General features: G+C 45.0%; 3 protein-coding genes and 1 non-coding gene across 15 annotated transcripts; 1 reads left to right on the top strand and 3 right to left on the bottom strand.

Moving 5' to 3' along the window:
• The first annotated feature begins 288 nt into the window (after positions 1–288).
• LOC148326511 (regulator of nonsense transcripts 1) lies at positions 289–18,233 on the top strand. Of its 11 annotated transcripts, none has more exons than XM_088310796.1 (31): positions 292–675; positions 1,017–1,153; positions 1,602–1,691; positions 1,801–1,968; positions 2,860–3,040; positions 3,115–3,276; positions 3,816–3,900; positions 4,047–4,145; positions 4,255–4,363; positions 4,458–4,617; positions 4,976–5,094; positions 5,307–5,471; positions 5,533–5,647; positions 5,731–5,874; positions 6,235–6,448; positions 6,993–7,110; positions 7,304–7,460; positions 7,634–7,776; positions 8,219–8,393; positions 8,504–8,585; positions 8,674–8,835; positions 9,010–9,209; positions 9,290–9,412; positions 9,662–10,922; positions 11,019–11,108; positions 12,764–12,878; positions 13,826–13,981; positions 14,314–14,469; positions 14,588–14,651; positions 14,793–14,903; positions 15,129–18,233. In XM_088310796.1, exons 1-23 carry the CDS (start codon positions 511–513, stop codon positions 9,407–9,409), a joined length of 3,270 nt encoding a protein of 1,089 aa, XP_088166922.1. In that variant the 5' UTR covers positions 292–510; the 3' UTR covers positions 9,410–9,412; positions 9,662–10,922; positions 11,019–11,108; positions 12,764–12,878; positions 13,826–13,981; positions 14,314–14,469; positions 14,588–14,651; positions 14,793–14,903; positions 15,129–18,233. The 11 variants fall into 11 exon arrangements, with proteins under 11 accessions (XP_088166927.1, XP_088166922.1, XP_088166921.1 ...); XM_088310795.1 differs by having other exon boundaries at positions 14,577–14,651; XM_088310794.1 differs by having other exon boundaries at positions 14,588–14,903.
• LOC148326510 (homer protein homolog 3-like) lies at positions 10,858–19,337 on the bottom strand. Of its 2 annotated transcripts, XM_088310814.1 has the most exons (11): positions 19,010–19,317; positions 18,277–18,605; positions 18,126–18,174; positions 17,189–17,345; positions 15,645–15,776; positions 15,467–15,571; positions 14,503–14,636; positions 13,709–13,865; positions 12,780–12,887; positions 12,589–12,669; positions 10,858–11,934 (listed from the first exon to the last, which is right to left on the bottom strand). In XM_088310814.1, the coding sequence occupies exons 3-11, from the start codon at positions 18,146–18,148 to the stop codon at positions 11,749–11,751; spliced, it is 1,083 nt and encodes a 360-aa protein (XP_088166940.1). In that variant the 5' UTR covers positions 18,149–18,174; positions 18,277–18,605; positions 19,010–19,317; the 3' UTR covers positions 10,858–11,748. The 2 variants fall into 2 exon arrangements, with proteins under 2 accessions (XP_088166940.1, XP_088166941.1); XM_088310815.1 differs by lacking the exon at positions 18,126–18,174 and having other exon boundaries at positions 19,010–19,337.
• A 150-nt stretch (positions 19,338–19,487) lies between these two features.
• On the bottom strand, positions 19,488–19,561 carry trnan-guu (transfer RNA asparagine (anticodon GUU)). The gene has a single exon. It is a non-coding gene; the product is annotated as a tRNA-Asn (tRNA).
• Positions 19,562–20,347: 786 nt separating this feature from the next.
• Positions 20,348–25,759, bottom strand: LOC148326508 (ceramide synthase 2-like). The gene is made up of 11 exons (XM_088310812.1): positions 25,617–25,759; positions 24,807–24,977; positions 23,546–23,663; positions 23,291–23,409; positions 23,010–23,067; positions 22,873–22,923; positions 22,705–22,797; positions 22,497–22,625; positions 21,801–21,910; positions 21,562–21,715; positions 20,348–21,286 (listed from the first exon to the last, which is right to left on the bottom strand). Exons 2-11 carry the CDS (start codon positions 24,971–24,973, stop codon positions 21,080–21,082), a joined length of 1,206 nt encoding a protein of 401 aa, XP_088166938.1. The 5' UTR covers positions 24,974–24,977; positions 25,617–25,759; the 3' UTR covers positions 20,348–21,079.
• Positions 25,760–25,813: the final 54 nt, after the last annotated feature.

Here is a 25,813-nt window from a genome sequence, read left to right as displayed (position 1 = left end):
TCGTTTTGTCCTCATTGAAATTTACCCGCGTTAGATTCATATTTCTCTTTTCCTCAATACTATTTTAAGAGCTATTTTACGTTTGCTTTTGCACTTTAATATCAAATGGCCTTTTTTGAAATATTCATTGTAGTTCGACCGTCAGTTTATTTGGTCATTGTATCGAGGGCCACACTTTTAAAACCTGACCTTGATGAATAAACGTGTGCGAGTTTTTAACAGACGACTGTAATGACGTCAATACGCCGTTCCAATTCTCTTTTCTTGTGTCCTGTTGTCTCCTTTCTTCCTCTTGCCTCCTCATAATCGGCTCACGCGGGAAACAAGTAGTTGTGAGTAAGAAGGCTGCGGGAGCGAGACGGAACGCAGCCTTTATCCTTAGTATGTAAAGCCCACGGCCACTGTTTGTCATTTTCTGTCGCGCATCTGCTCTTCATTTATTCTCGGACAGTGGCTGTGTGGGGATTAATTGTGCCCAAAACTGTTAAAAAAAAATTGGGACTGGGAATCATGAGCGTGGAGGCGTATGGGCCGAGTTCCCAGACTCTCACGTTCCTGGACACCGAGGAAGCCGAGCTACTGGGAGCAGACACTCAGGGCTCCGAGTACGACTTTACCGATTTTACCCTGCCCAGCCAGACCCAAGGCCAGACCCAGAGTCAGCTGGACAACCAGGTCAGCCGTCACGTTTGTCTGCTGTTTTGACATTAAAAAACAAACGCTAACGGGCTAATAGAAACTAACAACATCATCAACTGGCTATGTCCGGTTACTGTGATGACGTCATTACTTCGTCACCATGCTTAAAAAAAACTCGCGTGTCAACACTACATTTGAATCCGAAGTGATATTTTTTTTAAAGTCAAGCATGCACAGATGAAATTGTATTGTAACCTTTCCCTTTGTTGTACATCATCAATAAATTACGTAAGTGATCCATGATTAGTCAGTGTTGATTTGTGTGTATTCTGAGGCTGAGATGGATTGACTTCATATTCAAAATAATGCACCCACAGGTTAACAGTCCTCGAGGTGTGTTACAAAACGGAGACGACCCAGTGCTGAATGCAAGTCAGTTGCTGGCGGAGTTGAACTTTGAGGAGGATGAAGAGGACACCTACTATTCCAAGGACCTCCCCGTGCATGCCTGCAGGTTAAAATGACAAAACGCAAACGTGACACAATATTCATCCATCCCTTTTCAATATCACGTGCCCATGATAGGATCATGGGCGAGTTGCCGTCTAGCATGAGAGATGGGGTTCACCTTGGACTGGTCGGCACTCGCCGGTTAATCGCAGGCACATAGAGAAACAACCATTCACACTCACATTCATACCTACGGGCAATGTCGAGTCAAACATGAACCGAGTGGATTGGGAATGTGAGAAGAAGCCGGAATACGTGTGGACGACGCACGCAATCATGGGGAGAGATTCAGTTTAAAGTTAATGTCTTCTTCATTTAATTTGTCCATCAAAGTCCCAGCTTGAATATGTGAGCATCTATTGAAATCCTTCTTTCGCATCAGGCAATACCAGTACTCATGTCGCTGGGGTATTTTGATCAATGCAAATCAATTTTGATGACTCCTCTTGTAGTTACTGTGGAATTCACGATCCAGCTTGCGTGGTTTACTGCAACACCAGCAAGAAGTGGTTCTGCAATGGCCGTGGAAACACCTCGGGCAGGTAAGTCATTTGACCTGTGAAAGTCATAAAAGCAGTCGGTGCAGGACATCTGGCGGCAATATGTCGGCTGTCTCTCACGCTGTGTACTCTTTGTCCTTTTAACGTGTAGTCACATTGTGAACCATCTGGTGAGGGCAAAGTCCAAGGAGGTGACCCTGCATAAAGACGGCCCCCTGGGGGAAACGGTGCTGGAGTGCTACAACTGCGGCTGTCGCAATGTTTTTCTGCTGGGCTTCATCCCCGCAAAAGCGGACTCCGTCGTGGTGTTACTGTGCAGGTGGCGCGTCACGGCAGAACCAATTTAAAAAAAATCATTTAAAAATACAAAAATCTAATACTGCTGCATGTCAATGACTCTCAATAATGTTGAAAACATCATTTAGTCCAGCGTTTCAAATCAAAAACTTTCAGATAGATTCACTACTAACTGAGTAAAATATTTCAAGATTTAATTTTTCAGAGCTGTGATGATAAAAAAACAAAAAACATCATCTCAAGAAATTATAATATTGCATAAAAAAAAAAAAATTTGGGGTGTAGACTTCAAATGATGGTCTTGTGAAAAGTGTTGCGCTGTGGCTCGGTAAACAGTCATTTAAGAATTTCACGTTTTGAATTGAAATGCGGTGGTGGCTCAACTTAAACGTTGAATCCGTTTTGTGACCACTACTTGTATCTTAAATCACATGCACCCCTTGAAATGAATGGAAATGACATTTAGCAGTTCCATCACCCCCCAAAAAAAATCACCCAAGAGAAATATTTCTGGATTATTTTGTTGAGAAAAGTAGTGGTCTACTTTGTAAAAACCTACAGTACTAAGAGCATTAAATAACATTTTCAAAATGAATTTTAAAGTGTTAAACAGTTTGTGAATCATTTTGTGAATACATAATGCGGCGCCTAAACTGGTGTGCACACCTTGGCCACCAGGGGGCAGTATACATGCATGTTAATTGGAAACAAAGACGGTCACAACTTGTCAATTAGGTGGTACTCGGTGTCAAGCGTTCGAGAACCACTGAGAGGAAATTATAATAACATTTTTGCCAGTCTTGAATCACTCGTGTGTGTTTGCAAATGAAATGAATCAACTTTTCTACAATATTCTGGAGTATTTCGATGCATCCGCCCAACATGACTCGTGCTGGTTTTGTTTGCAACCCAGACAGCTGTGTGCCAGTCAGAGCAGCCTCAAGGACATCAACTGGGACAGCTCCCAGTGGCAGCCTCTCATTCAAGACCGCTGCTTCCTCTCCTGGTTGGTGAAAATCCCGTCGGAGCAGGAGCAACTGCGGGCCCGCCAGATCACAGCCCAGCAGATCAACAAGTTGGAGGAGCTGTGGAAGGTACTGACGCTGCGCTCCGGCTGCTGCATCCGTTCTCTCGTCCGCTCACCTCTCGCCATTGGATTTCTTGACAGGAAAATCCCAGCGCCGCTTTGGAAGACCTGGAGAAGCCCGGTGTGGATGAGGAGCCCCAACACGTTTTGCTGCGCTATGAGGACGCCTACCAATACCAGAACATCTTCGGTCCTCTTGTCAAGCTGGAGGCTGATTATGATAAGAAGCTTAAAGAGTCGCAGGTCTCTGATTTAAATCAATTCACCAACTTAATACGAAAGAACACACGATGCATTTTTAGACATGAAATATACGATTGCTTCTTGAGATTGCCGCAAGTTATTTGAAAAAATTGACTGGACAAAGGAACCATCGCTTACATCTTGTAAGCGTGGTACGGGTGCCATAGTATCGGAGCGTTTTTTCCCGAATACGAGTACAGACAGACAGTATCTGCACTCGACCGGTATTGGTATCGGCGTTTCCTTCCACTTCTACTTAACACCGACTGTTTTGATTTGCAAAACAACTTTGGGTTTTGTTACGCGTTGCTTGGGTTTTAGAAATAGTGCGCTTCTTATTTGTGCAAAATAATAAGCGAGTGCCCTAAAAGATAATGAATGCCCTTTGACTGATGAAAGCAACACTACACTGTAAATGTCACACGCACAAAAGAAAAAAATGACAAAAGCTTTACTGAGCAATCTATTAAGTGCTGCTTACCAAAAGCCTGGAAAATATCTTCAGTTGTTGAAGTAATAAAGTGACGGCTTCTTTTCAGACTCAAGAAAATATTACCGTCCGATGGGACCTTGGCCTAAATAAAAAGAGGATTGCTTATTTTACTTTGCCTAAGACTGACTCAGGTATGTATTTAGTCGTTTGTTTTCCACTTTACAGGCATTTTAATGTTTTTTTTATTTACTCGAATGTGATTTAAAAAAAATCAAAATAAATAAAAATGAATATGCAAATTTTTTATTTTTTTTAAATCTTCCCCTCTCCTATCCAGACATGCGACTGATGCAAGGAGATGAAATCTGCTTGCGGTACAAAGGCGATCTGGCTCCTCCATGGAAAGGCATTGGCCATGTTATCAAAGTCCCTGACAGTATCCTTGTGAGGATTCTGAAGGCGCCGTTGTAGCAAAAACGTTTGGACTGGCAAATGTGTGCAGAATGTTTCGTCTCGTTTGCCTCTTCCGTAACTTACTGCGCAAGACTACGGCGATGAGATCGCCATTGAGCTGAGGAGCGGCGCTGGAGCTCCCGTGGAGATTCCACACAACTTTCAGGTGGACTTTGTGTGGAAGTCCACATCCTTCGACAGGTACCTCCAGAGTCCGTTTTTTTACTCCTCAGACTTGTTCCCGCCGTCCTGATTTGAGCGTTGTGCAAAATCATTGCGCTTGTTGTGCTTGCAGGATGCAGAGTTCCTTGAAGACATTTGCTGTGGACGAGACTTCGGTGTCTGGTTACATTTACCACAAACTTCTGGGCCACGAGGTGGAGGACGTGCTCATCAAGTGTCAACTGCCCAAACGCTTTACTGCCCAAGGGCTGCCCGACCTCAACCACTCCCAAGTAGGGCTCCGTTTACAAGGCGTGCTTCATGTCACACAATTTGAGGCACACTCAAGCGTCATGGCGGCATTACTTGGGGGGGGGAAACAAACAGAATCGGATATCACCAGCTCGAAATTGGGCCTCTTCTGAATGTGGATAAGAAGCAGATATGAATGTGGATATCTGCCGACACGTCCAAACGGACAGATGGCTGCAGGCTTGGCGACGGAAATCTAACACATTAAATGCGTATACGTTGACAAACACCAGCTGTAAATGTAAAGGACGCCAAAAGCATGAAATCGGCGTCATCGACGTCAACCCGCTCAAGGCCATCCCGCGGCTATGTCGACCGAGTGTGTTTTGTCCCACGTAGGTGTATGCGGTAAAGACGGTGCTGCAACGCCCCCTCAGTCTGATCCAAGGTCCTCCCGGTACCGGAAAGACGGTGACCTCTGCCACCGTTGTGTACCACCTGGCCCGACAGGGAAATGGGTAGGACTCCTTGACGAAGGTGCCGCTGATTCGCAACACAAGTTAAAGTTAATATTTGCCTAAACGTGCCACCAGATGGCAGCAAAGCACAACATGAAGCTCCTCAACACACACGTCCACGTAGTTCCTTGGTGCCAAGATGAGGCACCGGTTCTACTTTTCCCTCTTCTTGAATTGATCTGATGTCAGCTTTGTGACGTGTGTCCCTCCAGACCCGTGTTGGTGTGCGCTCCCAGTAACATTGCTGTGGACCAGCTGACAGAGAAGATTCACCAGACTGGACTCAAAGCGGTGAGGCTGTGCGCTAAGAGCCGGGAAGCCATTGACTCGCCCGTGTCCTTCCTGGCTCTGCACAACCAGACCCGGAACATGGACAGGTAATGTCAGTCACAACGCTCAGACGTTGAAGAGCAAGTTTCTCACAATTTTTGCTCACAGTATGCCAGAACTGCAAAAACTGCAACAGTTGAAAGACGAAACTGGAGAGTTGTCATCCTCTGATGAGAAACGGTACCGGGCTCTGCGACGTGCCGCTGAGAGGGAACTGTTGATGGTGAGGAAAAATCAAACGTCGTCTCTCGTCACCGATTGTTGTCGGAACGCGGCCGCTAAAGTTGCGCGTTTGATGTCCCGCAGAATGCTGACGTGATCTGCTGCACGTGCGTCGGGGCGGGCGACCCCCGCCTGGCCGAGATGCAGTTCAGATCAATCCTGATCGACGAGAGCACCCAGGCCACCGAGCCCGAGTGCATGGTGCCCGTGGTGCTCGGAGCCAAGCAGGTACGAGACGAGACACCTTTCTGCTCGGGGAGAAAAAAAATAATCGCATCGACTGGGATGCTATGATTTCATTTGATTGTAAGCTGACGATTAGCTTCAACGATGCTCTGAAAAGTCCTTGGCAAGAATGCAATGACGTAAGGGGCGTGGGCATATTGCACTTGCTTGGCCAGCCGTCCAAATTGTGAAAAAGAATGAAAATCCGCAAAGCCGTATTTTGTGCTCAGGTTGTGCCATCATTTAACAATTTGTGCGCACATTACATGTACATTGTGGCCACAATTATTCTTATTGCCATTCCACTACTGGTTGTAAAACCTGACAAGTGATTATAATGAAATGTGGTTCCGCTGTCTGCAGTTGATTCTGGTGGGCGACCACTGCCAGCTGGGCCCGGTGGTGATGTGCAAGAAGGCGGCAAAAGCAGGCTTGCCGCAGTCTCTTTTTGAGCGCTTGGTGGTTCTGGGGATCCGACCCATCCGTCTGCAGGTTCAGTACCGCATGCACCCGGCCCTCAGCGCCTTTCCCTCCAACATCTTCTATGAAGGCTCGCTGCAGAACGGAGTCACTGCAGGTCAGACACCGATTTTTTTTTTTTTTTTTTTTCCGTGTTGAAATTTCACCTTTCACCGAAATGTCAAAGTCTTGAAATGCTGTGTGAGTGCAGCTAAAGTTGCACAAGGCTGTCACATTTTTATTCCTTGAGGGCACGCTTCAGTGTCTGAATTGACAAATATGTATTCATTTTAAATATGAAATCCATTCATACAAAGTAGGGCACTCATATGGCCATTTGAAAGGGTGACCATTTTCTGAGCAAAAAAAAAAAAATTGAAAAAAAAACATCACTCTTGACAAACTATAATCCGGATAATATTTTAGAGACATCTTTTTTTTTTAATAGCAATCTGATGTCATAAGCAAGACTCAAGTAGCATATTTCCCACTTGGTGTCCTTCTTCACTCACCACCCGTGCTCAAGTGCAACTTAATAAAATACACTCCAGTATTGCTAAATGGAAGAAATGCACTTGTTGTCCACCAGGTGGCAGAAGTGCGCCTCCAAACTCATTTGCCTGCCACCCCCGATGACGTCATTGCGCTTTGTTTGTGTGCAGGCGACCGTGTCAAGAAAGGCTTTGACTTCCAGTGGCCACAGCCTGACAAGCCCATGTTCTTTTATGTCACTCAAGGCCAAGAGGAAATTGCCAGCTCTGGAACATCATACCTCAACAGGTGTGTGCTCTTGAGGATCTTGAATCGCTTGAACATGTTCTCTTCATGTGAACAATAACTCACTACCGACCTACACATTGCGTCTACCAAGTCAAGGTATTCAAATTTCCGTCATCTGTCATCAGCTGCGTTTGTTTCTTGAGAATTTGTGACAATGGTTTCCTTCAGTGCATTCACAATCTTCTTTGCACAGAACCGAGGCAGCTAATGTGGAGAAAATAACGACAAGGTTGCTGAAGGCTGGAGCCAAACCGGATCAGATTGGCATCATCACCCCCTATGAGGGGCAGCGATCGTATCTGGTCCAGTACATGCAGTTCAGCGGCTCCCTTCATACCAAGCTGTACCAGGTGGGTGGACGGAAAAAAACAAGACATTGTAAACGACATGCGACATGACCTCATTACCGTGGATTCACATTTAATCGCAATTTCAGTCTTCACACGCCGGTCCCTATCCCCCACGAATAGCCGAGGGCTTGACTGTTATTCTTGAAACTGCCTCCAATTCTGTCTTCACGCAGGAGGTGGAGATCGCCAGTGTGGACGCGTTCCAAGGCAGAGAGAAAGACTTCATCATCTTGTCCTGCGTGAGGGCCAATGAGCATCAAGGCATCGGCTTCCTCAACGATCCTCGCCGACTCAATGTGGCGCTCACAAGAGCCAGGTCAAAATAGCACCAAGTTCAACAACACTTGGCCTCCCATAAACCCAACTCCTTAAGTAGCCCTACGCTTCATAAAAAGACACCAATAAATCAATAAATACATTTCTGAGCCATGATTGGGCGTTAGCTGAGTCCTGAGCAACTGTGAAGTCATTTTCAGTGCACCGGAAGTGACAAAATGGCTGCTCCCCCTCTCCGATTTCTAAAATGAACTCCTATTCCTCAAACACAATCACTTTGAATGCCGCGGTTTGACCACTGGAGCGGCTTAGAACGTATTCTTGTTCAGAAATGTTTTGGCTTGGCTTCCCCTTGAAATAAAAATAACTGCTCTCTATTTTCAAGTGTAGGAGGTAAAAGTCCAAATTGATCCTAAAAGATACGGAAGGACAGTCTGAAAATATTTGTGGTTGTTTGCTTCCCACCGCCGACGTCCATGTAGGTATGGCGTGATCATCGTGGGCAACCCGAAAGCTCTGTCCAAGCAGCCGTTGTGGAACCTCCTGCTCAACTACAACAAGGAGCAGAAGGTGTTGGTGGAAGGGCCGCTCAACAACCTGCGAGAAAGCCTCATGCAGTTCAGCAAGCCCCGCAAGCTGACCAACACCATCAACCCTGTGAGTTGACTCCTTTGAAAAGCGGCTTCAATTTATTTTTTGGGGGGTGTCAGGAGTGTTAGGGAACGTGGCCCAAAAATGGCCGCGTCCCATTTTTGTGCTTTTTCTAGGGGGGGCGATTCATGAGCACGGCCATGTACGACGCCAGAGAAGCGCTCATCCCGGGATCTGTGTACGATCGCAGCGGCAACGGTGACAAGTTCATTTCAAACTCTGACGAACCGAGCGGCACGATCTCATTTGCATCGCTTTCCGCTCCGAAACCTCTTTTTCACTGCAGGGCGTGCGTCCGACATGTACTTCCAGACTCATGACCAGATTGGAATGATTGTTCCCGGCCCCAACTCTTTGACTTCTCTCAATATACCCATCCCCTTCAGCCTGGTCATGCCGCCGATACCTCCTCCCGGGTACGTGGGCCACGTCGACGGGCCGACATCAGGTCAGAGCAAATATTTAACGATTCGTCGATTTGCAGCTTGTTGGCTTTTTTGATGCTGCACAATTATGTTGGAATGAATTCAAGTGCAAAAAAAATGCTTTGCAGGATCAGATGAAGATGAAATCAAGCACGTTTCCGCCGTATTCCGTGCAAGCTGGCTAAATTGTTTTCCAGGTCGTGGAGGCGGCCTGAAGGGAAAAGCCGCTAGCGGAGGAGACGGCGGCGCTCGAGGCAATCGCCAGCGCCACCGCAGTCACGTCGGGAACCACAACGCGGGACACAGCCAGGCCAGCCAGGACCTGAGCTCCCAGAACTTTTCCCAGGGCCCCCTGACCCAAGCCTACGTCAACATGAGCCAGCCAGAACTTTCCCAGGTTGGATCCGTTTTGCTCTCGTCATCGTCGCAATCCTCTCTGATCGTTTTTGGGCTTTTTCCTTCTTGCTTGCATCGTAGGACAGTTACCTCGGAGATGAGTTCAAGTCCCAGATTGATGTGGCTCTGTCTCAAGACTCCACCTATCAGGGGGAGCGGGCCTACCAGCACGGCGGTGTCACTGGACTGTCCCAGTACTAGACTGTAAGCCAGCAAATTAGACACACCCGGAATAAAACCTAACTTGAAAAGTTGTGAATTTATTTTTTGCTTTTAACGTGAGTAGATTTCTCGTAACTCCAAACTTGAATGGTCGTGCAATACTCTAAAAAATGAAGCGATGTTGCGCTTTTGAATTCGATTGGACTTTTTACATAACTCGCAATTCTCTAACAAGGAGCAAAATTCGCAAGAATGTTTTTGATCCACCACCTTTTGTCTTTTTTCTTGTAGCTCGAAAGGAGCTCGGTTCCTCCGAATGCAAACGTGGGCGACTACGAACAGAACAAACCCGGATGGCCGTTTTCCACCGCGACACCAAAGAAAAGCAACCCATCACGAGCGTGAGAAAAGAAATGGGAACAGAGCCGAGCCGAGCCGAGCCGGGCCGGGCCGGTGCGCGCGAGTCAGGTTGGACGAGCCGCGGGAGGAACGCCGGCGTCTTCGTCTTGGGATCAGCGCTATTTGGGCGAAACAACTCCGGGTTGCGGAGGAAAGGACAAGGTCCATTTGGTTCTGAACCATCTGTAATCGGGCTGAACCCCTCCAGGCTGTCTGGTCCCAACGCTGAGAAGAAAGGTGTCTTGCATATCTGGACATATTTACTGGACAGCAAAGTCCGCAGGTTTTCCAAACTTCAAGTCTAGAACATGAAGTGAGCATTTGGCCACTCAAGTGAAGTCCGGCGCTGGACATTTGGGCATCACGTAGGCAACCAGCTCTGCTGCAAAATTGGCTAGTAGAGTGGTGCCTTGAGATACGAGTGCCTGGACCGTGCTTGTAACTCAAAACTGTTGCGTCTCAAATCATCTCTTTCCATTTCATCGGTTCCAACTTCCCCCAGAACTCAACATCTGTTCCCCAAAACATCTTGCGGATAAGCGAGGCTTCACTTTAGTGACGTTCGCTATCTGCTGAGCTCGTCTCGAAAGAACAAGACTTCCGATTTGCACTTCAGAATATCTGCAACTTGTTGTATTTTTTGAAATGTGCCGCGAGACGAAACCCCTTTGAAAAGTCTCAACTTTGAGTTCAAAGAGGAAACGTGTCAAACATGTTCACTTGCATCTGAGGCTATTTGCTCAATTGACTTGACGTCTTCTCCTTCCCAGATAGCGTTCGGTCATTTAAACGGAATCACTAGTTTCGCAATCATCTGTAAGCAAGACAGCTCATCTTTTGTGGAAACTTTCAGCTGGACATTTTGGCAACCATCTCCAAGTGCCGTTTCCCTTTGGATGGCTTGCATTCGTCAATCGTGATTTCCTCCAATGTTTCGAATGGCTCCTCACAAATATAGATGGAAAATTCAAATGCTTCTTTTTGTTCCTCTGATGTCCGCCTCCCAGTATAAAGTCGTCGTCGTAAAAATAATTCATGAGAAATGGGACAGAATGCATCTCGGACGATGACGCCGAAGTTTGTCAGCTTTTATTTTGCAACGTAACAGCTCAGCCGCCACAACGTTCCGCGGCGTCCCTAACGAGTTAAAACAGTAAGGCTTGAAAGAAGACAAACACAAACACGAGCAAATCCGTGAAAACAAATCCCTTATCCACGTTTGAGCGGGCATGTGTCACTTTGTCCACAGATGGAGGTCACATGTCGAAAGGCCTGAAGTGTCCCGGATGTGCTTGAACGCATCGCAGCCGAGGTCCCGGAAGATGCGGCGTTCTCACAAGTACTCTTTAAGTTTATACACACAATCCAAACTTTGAATTAGAGCATCACGGATTGCAGAATTTGCACTTGTATTCGATACTTTCTATGAATATGTACTTGAGTGATCGAAATGTGAGTTAGAGCGCAGAAGAGCAAGCGGCTGAAATCCCTTAACGGCGATCTTTTTTTAAAACAATGATCTTTGGTGTCTTGAGTCATCGCCAGAGCAGATATCTGAATTTCTTACTGGACCTTGAAGAATGATTTCATTTCCGGCCGCTCGCTAATGCGTGGAAAGCGACGCGCAACAAATCGGCTTATGTTTAGTGGCTGTTAATACAACGTGAACGTGTGCTTGTTTTGTAAGCAGAATTGTTGACAAGGCGCTTCATGAACAGTAAAACAAGGCCTCCTATTTGTCATCATATGCCATTTCTTATCCAATGGTCATCCGGCATGAAAAACTAGAAGCACCAGTTCTCCTTAATAAACATCTTGCACTCATAAGCAGTTAGCGTCACGTGATTGCGTGGCTTCCCCGGCAAGCAACGCGAAGCGCTACATGATCAGACAACTAAAAGCGTGTAAAATGCAGCGTGTGCCGCAGACGAGACGTTGTCGTGCTGGAAGCGCGACTCCAGCGTGGACCTTTTGACTTTTTATTTGTCCATGAGTTTAACCAGGCTCTGCCGGAGGTCATTGAGGTCAAAGATCTTGATGTCGAGAATTTCCACGGCCCTCTGGAGCTCCGTGTCCACGCGATCTCGATCCTCCAGGGAGTTGCTCAAGTTCTGCTCCGTGTTGTGGATGCGGCGCTCCAGCTCGGAATTGCGCATCTCCACTTCCTGGCGACGACAAGCAAACGCGTTACAATTACTGCTTGTTGCCGTGGTGACGAGAAACATACACTCACCGGCCTCTTTATTAAGTACACCTGGACTAACGTCTAATGAGACCATCGCTAGAGCTGAATGCGGTTGACGGCCATCCGTTGTTTGTTTTTTTTTTGTAGTCATTCAAGTGAATGAAGGTGAATGTCAGAGAAGCAACGCTGCAACTTTTTTCGTCGCATGTTTGCATGACTGGCAATTACTGTTGGATGCATGCATGTAAACATTCAAAACAGCATTCGATATTACTCCATTAAATGTTTGTTTTTTTTAATCGAGAGAGGATCAGTGAAAATTGCCCAAGATGCCAAAATAGGAACTGGTCTTGGTTGAAGTGAGAAAGAAGCCGACTGTTTGTTGGGGAGGAGCTCAGTTTAGCCTGGGTTGTTAGAGAAAGTTAGGAGAGGCTTTGCTACATCTTTTGTTTTTTTTTGTCAAATCCTCTTCCCATTAATTTAGTATGTTGTACATTGACGTAAAAGATGAGTTTGAAATATTCGTGTTTAGGGATCAGAGTTACAATTTAAGATGGCCATTCCAAACATATTTGGGTTTTTTTTTCCTGCCTTAACCCCTGCAAATAAAATTGTGGAATGACTTTAGTCTTACCCGTAGTCTGTGTACAGCTTGATCTCGGTCACGCTCCAACTCATGATAGTCTGACTTCTTGCTTTGCAAAATGTGAATTTCCTGCCAAGAAACAACAAAGCATGCGTCTTTTTTTTAATCTTTTTTTGAAATGAACTAAAAGATTAATATTGCGTTGTTTTTCTTTTACACAAAGGTGAAAGTGTGCACACCTCGTCTTTGGCCTTGAGCAGAGCCTCCAGCTCCTCCAGAGACTGAGTCAGCTCGTCCTTCAGGAGGTCACTGGGGCCGTGACCTCCGTGGGCCTCCAGGTCAGCCACCTCAACGCGCGCCACGCACAAACGGAAAACGTTTCGTAGGCCGTTCCAGAAAACTCAATTTGCTTACATTTTGCATTTGAGACGCAGGTTTCACGTTTGTGAACTGAAAACAATGTGTCGTCACACAGATTAAGGAGAACCAAATTGAACACCCCGAAGCGTGGATTGATTTTTTGCACTTGCGAGAAGATTGTTGGCGAATGAAACGAGCAGATGCCAGCTCCCTGTGGTCATGTCTCTTTTTTTGTCCTAAGTGGGCCAACCAAAGTAGGATCTGGCTGTCCTACAAACTCGTCTTCTCACGTCACCACTGAGACGTGATCCATTTTCCTTGCCGCCACCTCAGCCTCTCGGCATGAGAAGGAGCGACAAAACGAGCTCGGACGACCGGCGGCTCACTTGCCTAAAATCCAAAAGTGGCCTGAAATGAGTCGTACGTGCTGGAAACGTTTCGGCGAATCGATACCGTCGAGCTGAGCTTTATTGGAAAGATCAACGTTGCTAAAGTGAACATGAAATGCGATTGAATTTTTAAGGACTCTTGTGCATTTTCACATGACGTGACAAACCGTGTACATTTTTTATAGTGAATGTGTGTACATGCAAAGCTTGTCTTACAGTCGCAAACATACTTCTTTGACACCGATTCTTCTTTAGACAAGGGTGTTTGAAAGACGATTGTACCGAATGAAGTGCTGCAGTCCCCAAAAATACGGCTATCAAGAGAAGAGGACGAGGTTTGGTTGTGTTTAAGCTCAAAGTGTTGCAATCTTTCGCCAGCCCCCCCCATCCCCAAGATATGAATTTGCCGTTCTGCTTACCTGTTCTCTGAGCCGTTCCGTTTCATCTTGATACGCGTGCAGCTGTTTCTTCCACTGCTCCACATTGGCGTTGGCCTCGTGCAACGCCGCCACTAACTTGGAGTTGCTGTCTTGCAGCGTGAAGAGCTCCGCTTCCAGGTTCAGCTCGCAGATCGACCTGCCGCAAAATGAAACCAAAGACATTTCTTGGGATTTGCCTTCCTGTGATGGAAAACGTCGTTCAGAAGAGGAAAAACACTTTGGGAGTGCTTGTTGTGTTGCTCTTGTTTAGGGGTAAGCGCCTCACTCGTTCAAAAAAAAAAAACCTCATTAAAACATGACGTGAAAATCGTGTCCAATCTGAGAACACGGCTTGTAAAATAAAAGTAATCAATGATGGCTCGCAAGCTACATGCTAAAACTAACACCTCGTTGATATTTGCTTCGGCAGTGTTGGGGATTTATTTTTCCTTTTTCTCTAGAAATGTGATCATCTCTGGCGGCATTCCTTTTCTTTTCATCATTTATGTACCAGATTACGAGTAGCATTTTCAGAATGACATTAAAAGCATTACAGAATAAAACACTCTTGAAAACTAACTTTAAATCCAACTTGTATGTTCAAGGTCCCGTTCCGGTCGATGGAAGGGCTTTTCTTGGTTTTTAATTGTTTCCGAAGATTTTTCCGAACAGAAAGAGGACGATCTGCTTTTTCGTGGATGAAGACGTTTGCAAAATGAGTTCCTTTCATTGTAATGAGATGGGACTCAAAAAGAAAAAAGGTGTGTCGTTTGTGTGCGCACGACTTGAGCTACCCCTCGGAAAGCATCTTCTTGATGCGCTCCTTCTCGGAGGAGAGCGTGATGTCCGCGCTTTGACTGCGAAACAGTTTGTCCTCAGGCCCGTTCACGCACATGACCGGAGGGGACTGGAGGTCGTCGGAGAGGTCCTGAGGAACAAATCGGTAGATGCGCTCGTCACACGAGCCGCGTTTCTCAAATGCACGCGATCGAACCGAGCGAAGTATCACTTCTAAATCCAAACGTTGGGCTACACATCTTGGTTCAAACTTGCAAGTAATTCTGGACAATTCTTTGAATTTCAGTAAATCAGTTGAACGTAAAAGTGCTCACCTGTGAGAACTGCGGGTGGCAACCGTCACGAAGCAAAACCGAAAAAGAGACAAAAAGTGGCGTCATTCAACACTTTGCCAACGGTAATGTTAGCACTCAAGCTAATGCTAACACAGCAATAAGATGTGGACTGGCTAAGCTTTGCCTGAGTAAAGTTACTTTAGTTTAATGATCCAATCCAACTTGATTTCTAAAGTTTTTCTTCCTAATTTAGGGAGGATAGAACGGATCATTTGCATCTATTTCAATAAAAAGTTGGTGTGGGTCTCACAGGACTGATTGTTAATTATTCCCAAATGATCTTGTAGGTCTGAGGCGACGGTGTGAGGACTGAAGAGGAATTTTACCAGCGTCCTACATTCCTCATTGTCACTCCCCTCTGAGATAAGTGACCCACTTCATCTCTTTTTTTTTTTTTTCCTCTCGCTTCATTACTTCCTCCTTCCATTTTGTCACAGCGCCGCCGTCTAATAACGGGACACGTGCGTTCAACTATTCTTGCGACGATCCCCAATTTTTGCAAATCAACTTTATTTTTGTAGCGCTCGTCACAACAAAATGGTCTTGGTTCCAAATGCCGCCGTCTCCAATTTATTGAGGAGCTCAAATGCAAAGCTCACGTTTGCACTTTGATGACTTTGCTCACCTGCGGCGCCGCGATGCTGAGGGCCGTGTTGGCCAGTTCTTTATCTTGGGACTTCTCCCGTGCCAGACGAGCCGCATCTTTCACTTCTTTGAACTTCTCTGAAAACTTGTCCAAGAAAAGACGCGATGAAGGGAAGGTGGCGCCAAAAATGTCATTTGAGAAGTTGCCAAGCTGTTACCTGGTGCAGTTGTTGCTCGGTTGCGAAGCCCAAACCGTAAACCGTGTTGGCCCGGCTGTCGGCCCACTGACCAAACTTCTGCGACGTCTTGGTGAATGTCATGCTGGGCGTAACGATGCAGTTGATGATTGCCTACCAAGAAAAATTGTGATCCATGCGGTGCTACCTTGACTAACCCGTTTGATTTCTTCCACGTGTAAAGCTTAAATCATCGTTCCCCATTGACGTGAATTGAAAATCCGTTAATCCGTTCCGAGACTCCGAAGAAAAAAAGCCGAACATTTTTTATGACATGGTTACAAACTACGGCATATTCACGCTTTACCAGTTGCTGATTTTTGAGGCGGAAAAGTCTGTTTTTTTGGGGGGGCACGGCCCCAACGATTATGTCAAAATGAGTGGAATGTCTTCATTTAGACAAAAGTAGTGTCAGTAGTGACATACCGGCGGCCAATTCAGGTGTTGCCAACTCGCTCACCTTCAAATAATTCATATTGGTTTTAAAACTTTGCCACACGAGGATGTCGGTTACGTTTAAAATCGGCAATGCCGGAGAACTTTGCATCCCATCCGTCAGATTCACCATTATCTGGAGATGAAACCAATTTGTCGCCCTCTGAGCACAAAATGAAAAGACCCGAGCTCAAAACTATTTTTAAAGCGTGTGACGTCATCTCGGTGTGTTCCAATACTGGCACGGACTTCAAATCCTGGAATTGCAGGCCAGGCTGAGTGGGCGGGGCTTAAAAAGAAGCGGTTCACCTTTGTCCTTATTTCTCTGCCCAAAAAAAACGATGACATGAACTGAGTGTGTCGTCTGTCTTGGCTGACGTCACATGTTGGATGCAGGCAACGCCGCAGATTACACTCGCGGGCAAAAACACGGACCCTGGCAAGATTGGGCCGTCGGCCGCACGACTGCCGCCACGCACGGCTTTCTGGGAGGCAGAAATGTGGGTCAGACTCGAGGTGCTAAGAGATCAGATAATGCCCCGCCGGCCCCCCTTCCCCCCGTTCTAATCTAAATCCAGACAACAGCCGCACAAATACTCTGCAGTATTGTTGCCTTGTTGACCATTTCTTGCGACACCTCGTTTGCCTCACTGACGGCTGGGAAAAGTGTGTGAACTTTCGGATGAAGTAACGTGAGCCTCTTCTGACGGCAAAAATCTCGTCTGAACGTTTCCATTCGTCAGATCAGCACAACCGGCAGGAAGAATTTGGGAACGTTTTCACTTCTGACTGGTCCACTCAAGAAGGCAGATTATTTTCTGTCAACTAGCAGACAAAATGTCTTCAAAAACTTGGCAATTGAGTTTTATTTTCAATGATTGGAATGCGTCCAGGCCCTGAAGTAGAGAACAACCCCAAACGACGACGCCCCCTCCGCCAGATGTCACAGGCGTTATTTTCCCCCAGCATAGGGGTGTGTGTGTGTGTGTGTGTGTGTGTGTGTTCCTTCCAAAAGAGGTTACATACACATCCGTTTTTTTTTTTTTTTGGGTCCTTTAAAGCACCTCAATGAATTCTTTTGTCGTCCTCACCTTGGTGCCGCCCACGCTGATGATGCGGTAGACATTGCGATTGGAGTCGAAGAAGAAAGAAACGGCAACGGCATGCTTGCTTGCCGGGATCCAGTTCCGCTTCGTGGCCGGATCGATTTGGAAAACATGAGCCCGCGTGCTGAAGATCGGCTGCTCTCTGAAGGAAAACAACAAAGATGATGATGACAAACTAGGAAAAAAAAACGTTTTACGTTTTGCTGATCAAGATTTTGAATCAAACAATTTCAACTGTCCTGACTTTTTTTATGCCATCTGCACTGACGTCATTCGGACGTGACGTTTATATTTGACGCTGACGTGATCGCTTGTATTCATTTGCATTTTTTTGTTTAATGACAAATGAAAACAACGATGAAAAAATACCTGCAAAATTATTTGTTGTATATATTTTTTTAATTCAGATTTTTAGCGCTAGTCATAACTTGTTGTCGTATATAGTCGGTGCGTCAGAATAATGAACGGAACGGACCGTATGTGCCCCTCAAGCCATACTTTGCCCACGCCTCGGCAACATTATTGCAACATTGTCTGGAAACACAACGAAGGACTTTGATGATGAACACTTTTACATCTAAGCGCGCATGCCGTTCTTGAGCCTTGCAGCAGATGGCAATGCCCCCGCGGGGGTCCAACGGGGGTCTCAAAGCAGAACAAAGCCACATCATAGTGATTGAGCGCAGGGGTTCGGGCTGCACCTTAGGAATTAGTAAAGTCATTTATGTTCCAGCGCTGGACTCGCAATTTGCTCTCTCCTCAGCTTTCTTAATCTTTTCGAGCCGCAGCTTTAGAATCACTGACTGATTAACATGCAAAAACTGCTATCGCTGATCTTCCATTGTGTTAGTGCCGCGTATGCATGTTCATATATTTGCACGACTATCAAATGACAGCTGGTCACTCAAAAGCAAGACCTTACCTTTCTCTGTGATGAGGAAACATCTTACAAAGTGTTTGGCGCTTCTTCTCTAGGGAGAGATGAGGCAGCAAAATAAGTTTGCTTGCTTAATTAAAAAGGTTTTCTATCTTTTTTCTTTTTTTAATTGAACACAAATGTCTGCAAAACTCACCCCATGTCGTTATAGTAACTGATGAGTCTGTCTCTCAGTCTCCACTTTGCATCCGAGAGGAACGATGCTTTCTTCCTGCTCTTCTTCCAGGAGAATTCAGGAGGTCGCTGCCGCAGCACCGTGCTTCGACACTTCTACCGTGTCAAAGGTGAGCATTTTTTGGGCAAAAGAAGCCTCATCTCTTTCTCTTCTCTCCTAGCTCCGTCCTGAGCCTCGGTGCTGGCTGATGTGCTCAACTTGACAGCCTCGACCTGCTCACTGTCATCGTCAGTGTGCACAATCAGGAGAACGCCACCTGCTGCAAGTAACTGGAAGTGCAGCTTTGTTACCTGGAGAAACGGTAAACACATTTTGCGCTTTTAACGAAAAAAAGAGTAGCAAACAAAAAAAAAGCACCCGCAATCTCTAACCTGGTCATCGACATAAATTAGTGCGTTAAATTTTATCGATCAGTGTTGAATTTATGGAAGGGAGGTGGGGGAGAATAAACTCCGGCCATTGTCTTCATTTTAAGCTTACATAATTGAGAAAGAAATACATATTGTATTTGATTCTTTTTGTTTAATGCTAATTTTGAAAGTCGTCGTGCAGTTATTAAGATTTGCTTAAGGTGACAGTATCAACATTTAAATGTCAAACAATTCTGTTTCGTGACAATTGGCGTTAGATACACAAATGTTTCGCCTTCTGAAGCGTTTTCATGCGACTTTGTAGTTCAAAGTTCTCTACTTGCCTTTCTGACTCGACTCGACTTGACTTTCACTTTCACAGCGCAACAATTCTCGTAGCGCTGCTTGGTCAAATGATGACGGTCCGGCGAAGGTGATTGGTTGTCGCGTCCTAATTTCGGAAAATTAAGATGACGTGCAACTGTGAAGCATTTCAAAAGGTTCTGCGACTTCATTCCATTCGACTTTCAAATAAACATGTCGTCATCGCCGTCAAATCAGAACAGAGATAAGATTAAAAGATCGCTCATTGTGATAAAAAAAAAAAAAAATCTCAAGCCGCCCTTGTGCGAAAACTGAATGTACAACTATGACGTCAATTAACAAGATCGTAATCAGGTGTGATTGTTAATAAGAATCATCAACAGCCATTTTGTGGTAAAACCTCTGACGGATTTAAAGAAACCTTTACCATGACAAACAATAATGACGTCACTGCGAACTGACAAAAAATGTACTTGGGAAAAAAAATAAAAACGTTTCCGTCCCTGGGTGGGCTCGAACCACCAACCTTTCGGTTAACAGCCGAACGCGCTAACCGATTGCGCCACAGAGACGGTCATACTCACTGAGCTCGACAAACCCTACTTAAAGATGCAACACTAGAAAGTTGCCGATAACATTTGAAACAAACCCAATACACAAAAATGTTCGAACGTAACCGAATTTTTGCGAATTAACAAAACGCAGCTAACGTTTCCTTTACCATCGGCACACACTGATAAATTAAAAACTCTTTCATTGCAAATGGCACCAATGTGGTTAAAAATGAATGCCATTTGGGATGGCTTTCAGCGAAAATTATTTTAAAAGCAATGTATTTTATAAGTGATTCTTTACGTATGCGCAGCTGCTCATATTCACAGTTCCGTTCCTACGACACTGACGTAGTCACAGTAACAATAATCCTCCGTTCGCGGTGCCGTGTTAATAAAGTCACAATGACAGTGAAAATGTGTAATATAACCTCTTCTTAGTCAAATTTAGGTTGCTGCACCGAATAGTATGGAATTATTTGTGTAATTCACGAGTAATTATTTACGTTCCTAGTCACAGGTCCATTTTTACGACATTGCGTAATCCGATTTCTTCACGTAAATACGTCACTAACATGTTTACGTCACTAATTTATGATAAAGTAGGTTCATTTCGATGGGGAGAAAAACTCGAGGACATAAAATAATCAAACAAAATCATCTAAAATCGAATTACCTTTCTTGGTGTGTTTGGTTTGCTCGACTATCTTGACAGAATATGTCAGAATCGCGCATAGGCTGAGGCGAATTGTAGCGCAGCCCATATAAATTGAATAAACGTCACATTCACACTGTTTCAAAGTGTACTTCAGTGTTTCCCAACCTTTATTGAGTCAACACACATATTTTACATTACAAAATGTTATAGCACACAACCAAACAAAAATGTTTAGTTGAACACGAAGATTGTTCTGTTGCATAAACGGCAACAGGAGGAAACCGATTCATTGTACGTTTTTTTTCCATCTGGCGCAAGAGCATTGAATTGTTCTGCCTTTCACTGGCATATTTTAACCAACTCATATGGCAGCTCATCGTTCAAGTCAAAATGTTTCCATCAAACAGCAGCATTGGTTTCAAAATGTTTTCAAACATTTGCGTGTATTAAGACAACATTTTCTACAGCACTTGTACTGAGCCTCATTAGATTCTGCACATGTCCTTAATGTTGTGTACTTTTCCACTTAAATATCATGCACGAAAAACTAAAAACAGCAAATATATTCCACTCGCATCTGCAGCACTTCTAAAATGCGCACAAAAGTGAACGTTCATTCAACAGCTGGATCGGACAAAACATTTGAAAGCAGCCTCCTTCCACTTTGTGGTTTCAAATGACACGGCGTGATGTCTTCATTTCCAGCGTTAAATCGACACATCCAACGCTCATATGACAACGTTGGACAATTGTGACGACTTAAATAATAATCGATAGGATTATAAAGCACTAAATGCTTTGCTATTTATGCATTATTGATTGACAGTGTTTCAAAGGTGGGCTTCGATTTAACTTCTTCAAAAGAACAACTAATGAATGATTTAAAATATCTTCTGAGCTTTACGCATTCTGTCAGAAATGGAGGCTCGGTGGCTGGTGAGATTATTTAAGACGCAATTGTTACTCAACGGGGGTAGTTTGTATTTTGGGGGGTCTCGACTTCCCATCGGACAAGAATCGCCGTGAATTTCTTCTCCTTTATCTTCTTCGAGCTCGCTGTCTTCTTCGCTGCGCTCGTCTTTTTCCATCTGCAGGCAGAAGATGACAATGTCGATGATATTTTCCACAGACTTTTGATGTTCGGTGCAAAATGAGTTGAAGCATTAATGGAAGAGTAGTTTAGAAGTAGAAGTGGCCAAAGTTTTAATGCTAAAATGAAAAAAAAAAATCAGAGCTTGGCCGTGGTTAATTAATAACATGAACATTCCGCCGGTGCTGAGAATGTGAAATAAAGATTTGTCCTTGAAAAACAAATCTTACAATTACAGTGTCAAGATTAGAAATGCGCTGAGAGGAGTCTTACCTTTCCCGTCAAGAATTTAGGGACCATCCTTAAGATTAAAGCAGCCCAGAAGACATGAAGAGCTTGCAGCACCATTAAGAGAAGATTGAAAAAGTAGTAGCCAGCGAAGGGTTGGAAATTCTCCATGGATAGAACGAGAGTTGTGTGGATGATCCTGGAAAATGAGCGCAGAACACAAATTTTTCGTTTGAGGACGTTAACATGTCTGAGAAAGAGAGAGAGAAAAAAAAAGAACTTACTTGCTGGGAAAAATCACCAATCGAGTCAAAAAGAAGACGGAAGCAAAAACCACAAAGAGTACGTCACACACTTTCCTCCAACCGAAGCCGTAGTTAAACATTTTGGCAGACTGCAACGACATCAAAGGCGCACGATGATTCAAATGTCTTAAACGAGTTCAAATGAAAGAATTTCCTCAAAGTGACGCCGTGCCACAATTTGTCGGCGATACAAATATAAACAGATGCTCGGAAAAAAAAAAAGAAATTCTCCATCTCTGACCTGTTTGTGGTTTGATATTCACCTAGTCACGTTTTTTTTTTTTCTGATTGCCGCTCACTAAAAAAAAAATCAATTTGCATTTTCTGTTCTTTAGCTTTTACAAGATGGCGCCAAAGCACTGCCTTATTGGAAAGGAGTCCCCGGGGTCCAGGAATTATGTTGAAACAATATACAGTTACCTTGTTGAAGGCCTTTTCTACGAAGGGGTGGAGCTTTGTTTAGTCGGGGTCGTTAGCGGAAGTTACGGTTCGTGCGTGTCGGCCAACCGTAACATTCTTGATGCATATTTTTGAATCAAATCGTCTGTGAGTCATTCGTTTTAAGGATAATTTTGTAAGATGAATTTGAAAGGATATTAAATGGTTTTGATATCGTAATAATGATAATCATAAAAATTGTTCACACGGGAAGCTCATCAGACAAAAATGCGTTACCTCAAGTAAGATATCGGCAGAGTCGTGAAGGAGCATGACCAAAGTGCCGATGCGAATGTAATTGGCACAATACGAGAAACTGAGCAGGAGGACGGTGGCCAAATGGTGGATGACTTGTTCCTTGAAATCCTGACCAAGAAAGTACATTTCATTTCAAGCCGTAATCGCGTACGGAACAAACCAGCCCATCAACTCTTGCGGGTGTCACCTTCCTCTTGATGTCAACGGAGACCCGGAGCAGCAGGGAGCCATAAAAGCCGAGCTCCAGCATGTAGTACCAAAAATGACGACTCTGCATGGGCTGGGGAACATTTTCAAGTCATCTGGACTGTGAAAAGAAATTGCTTCTGTTCCCGGCGGATCGTCCCATACGCACCTGAAGTGGATATTGCCTCCAGCATTCCCTCAGGTCCCAAAACCAGGCGGTCTAGCACACCACAATAAAAAGCAGCAATTGAGGAATTATTTGGCTCCATAGTATGCTTTTTAAAACTTAAAAAAAATAAAACTTACATCAATCAAACAGGCCAGCCCCCCCACAAAGGCGCTGAGGTAGAAAAAGAACCTCCAACTGTCACAAGAAACAAAGCAGAAATTTCCGTCGCGCAACACGTGACGACATCATGTGGGCATACAAACATAGGAAGGGTTTTGTTTTTTGGGATGATGAGGACCCCACTTGAGAACCTATTTTTGTCATCTTTAGTTTGCGAGCAAAAAAAAAAAATCAATAAATGGTGGCGGCCAACTCCCAAGTCAAGGCACTCGAGTGTAAAAGAAGAACGAGTCCTTACGCCGCTTCTCCAAACTTTCTGCTTTGACACGGCTTGTCCTGGTGGCGGCGCCGTCGAAACCACGTCTGGATTTGTCGCTGGCTTTTGCCGCACCACGACATTAAATGAAGGACGTCGCCCTGGAATTGCCACAAAGACCAAAGTCAACGAGCTATTTTCCACGCCATCGCGTCACCAAAGAAATCATTTGAATGATGTGATCAAACAAGAGATTTGAGATTTTTCCAGGTGGTCGTTTCTCCAAAAGCGTCCAACCTGTGACGGCCGCGTGCTTTGTTGCGTGTAAAATGACTCCAGCTTCGGGGAGAGGGCCACGGTCGCTCGTAAGCGATTCCTCACCCCCAAACATCTGCCGATGGGCGGGGCGCAGAACCTGAGAGCCGGCGAAACAAAAGACAAGTCACACTTGACGTGACGAGACAACAAAAGACGGTCACGGCGCTAAACTTTGGCGTTGGGGAAAAACGCTGGCTTAGCAGCAAACATCAACAAACAACAAAAGAAAAAGATTTTTTTTTGCGGCTGTAGTTTGCACTGCATCACTCTGAGAAGCGCGTTTAGTCGATTAGTCGACTAGTCCGGGAGTTCTTAACCTTTTTGACCTTGGCGTCCATAATTTCGGCACGCATTCGGATTTGGATTTGTGTTGACGTTGGTCAGGTTTGTCAGACCGATCCACGTTTTTAGAAGCAGATTCTTCTCCGCTAAGGTTGCCGAGTCGCTGGCTTTCAAAGCACTTTGACAGCTGATAGTTATTGTCGCGGCGGATTTTTTTTTTTTCAAATTTTGTCAGTCTGGTGTTTGGTTTTGTTAAGTTTTGAAGGCCGCAATACTTCTTTGGAAAATCGGAATCCACACGTCACCATTCATTTTGTGTTTTTCGAGTGCATGATGAGCGAGCAGGATTTCATGGGAAAAAAGAAAACATTTGGAGAGCAAGTCCATTCAGACGACACAAAGCTTCTCTTGTTGCGCTCCCCTCGGATTGTCTCCCCAGGTGATAACAAAGCTCGTTCTGACAACACAACACACCTGCTCCTCACCTGGCCGCTCGTCCGCCTCAGCGACACACGCGCTCACTGCTCGATCGCAATCGGGAAATGGCGTGTGAGCTCGCCCGACAAATATTTGTTGTGCGATCACCTCACGCGAGTGGAATGTAAGCAATCGTTGACTTTCTGGTTGGAAATTGTCTGACACTCGGTGACCGTCCTTGTCAACGTGGTTCCGTTTAGTACACACGAGACAAACGTGCCCAATCGGATGCAAACTAAATTTTAAGGCGCAGAATTTGATGATGCTACTTGTAGCAGTTGTCAACTCGCGCATGGTTATGCATCACTAGTCTCTCACATGTGCTTGTCCTAGTTGTGATGGCAAATAGCGCCCTAGTAAAGGAGCCGAAGATGAATCTGGAGAAAAATGAACGAATCGGTTTCTCAATTTATTTGAAATCCTCCATGTACAAGTAGGTCAAAAGTGGCCTACTCGTCGCACAGCTTCACTTTCGTAGTACCTCTCAAATCCGTAACGCAGGACCACAAAGCCCAAAGCGAGGGGCAATGCGACGAGAAGGTCTCGGGGGAGCGGACGCTCCGAGGGGGCCAGCTGCTCCATGTCCGTCCAGGTCACACCCGGAGGAAGCCACAAGTGCGGTCGCCACACATCAGGCAGCAGCTCCATTTTTCTGCGGACGGACAGTTCAGTGACGTTAGCGCCACTTCCAACCGATGGCAAATGAAGGAATTTTCTTCGTCTATCCATGCCGGTGATGTATAATGACAGGCAGAACAATGAAATGCTCTTCCTCTAGATGGCAGAAATTGCCGGTTGCTATTCAGAGAACAGAATAATAGCTTTTTGTTCAGAGTCCACACTAAATTACATTTGGAAGTAAACGGAGATGAAACCGGAGAACTCATCTGGGACACTTTTTTTGTTAGGTGTGAGTGCTGTGAGATTTATTTTAATTAAATAAAGACAACTAGAGCAGCAAAACGAACTAAATATGCATCGTCTCTCTCTCTCGCTCCCTCTACACACACACATATATGTATATATATATATATATATATATACAGTTTCTTTATTGTGTAAATTACATTTATAAAAAAGCACTTGTTTTTTACATTCAAGATATTAATAAAAACACATTAAAATTCATGCACAAAGTAAAGATACTGTATAATGTACAGTAGAGGAATACACGGTAGCCTCGTAAAGTAAATTAGTCCAGAACATCGTCTTGTTTTGTAACATCAACCGCAACGGCAACAGATCAAATGACTGGCACGCTTAAAACACGCAAAGTTGCTTCTCAACTTACCGCGAAATTGGCCAAATTTGTCAAGGAGTCAGTTGACGTGTTTGATGTCTGACGTTGTTTCTCGGCTGATTCCTAACAACCACACGCACGCGCGCGCGCACACACGAGCACTCAGCAAACAGCGAGTCAAGTTGCCTTCCAGAACAGGAAGTGACAAATGTCGTCTTCAAATTAAAAGGCCGAGCTGAGTGGCCGTT

Source organism: Idiotropiscis lumnitzeri, chromosome 12, assembly GCF_059441095.1.
Source record: "Idiotropiscis lumnitzeri isolate Australia: NSW breed Sydney's pygmy pipehorse chromosome 12, RoL_Ilum_1.0, whole genome shotgun sequence".
Lineage (NCBI taxonomy): Eukaryota > Metazoa > Chordata > Actinopteri > Syngnathiformes > Syngnathidae > Idiotropiscis > Idiotropiscis lumnitzeri.
This window is presented reverse-complemented; position numbering and strand designations above follow the sequence as displayed.

Coding starts and splice junctions, on each gene's coding strand:
- LOC148326508 (XM_088310812.1), bottom strand. CDS start 24,973: ATGGAGCTGCTGCCTGATGTGTGGCGACCGCACTTGTGGCTTCCTCCG. Junction 23,068..23,290: donor AGAAAGTTTGGAGAAGCGGC/GTAAGGACTCGT, acceptor TTCTTGTGACAG/TTGGAGGTTCTTTTTCTACC. Junction 21,911..22,496: donor CTGCCGATATCTTACTTGAG/GTAACGCATTTT, acceptor ATGTCGTTGCAG/TCTGCCAAAATGTTTAACTA.
- LOC148326511 (XM_088310799.1), top strand. CDS start 511: ATGAGCGTGGAGGCGTATGGGCCGAGTTCCCAGACTCTCACGTTCCTG. Junction 3,277..3,815: donor AGAAGCTTAAAGAGTCGCAG/GTCTCTGATTTA, acceptor GCTTCTTTTCAG/ACTCAAGAAAATATTACCGT. Junction 6,449..6,992: donor GCAGAACGGAGTCACTGCAG/GTCAGACACCGA, acceptor GTTTGTGTGCAG/GCGACCGTGTCAAGAAAGGC.
- LOC148326510 (XM_088310814.1), bottom strand. CDS start 18,148: ATGTTTCCTCATCACAGAGAAAG. Junction 17,346..18,125: donor TTTCCTCATCACAGAGAAAG/GTAAGGTCTTGC, acceptor GTTTTCCTTCAG/AGAGCAGCCGATCTTCAGCA. Junction 14,637..15,466: donor TCAGCATCGCGGCGCCGCAG/GTGAGCAAAGTC, acceptor TTTGTTCCTCAG/GACCTCTCCGACGACCTCCA.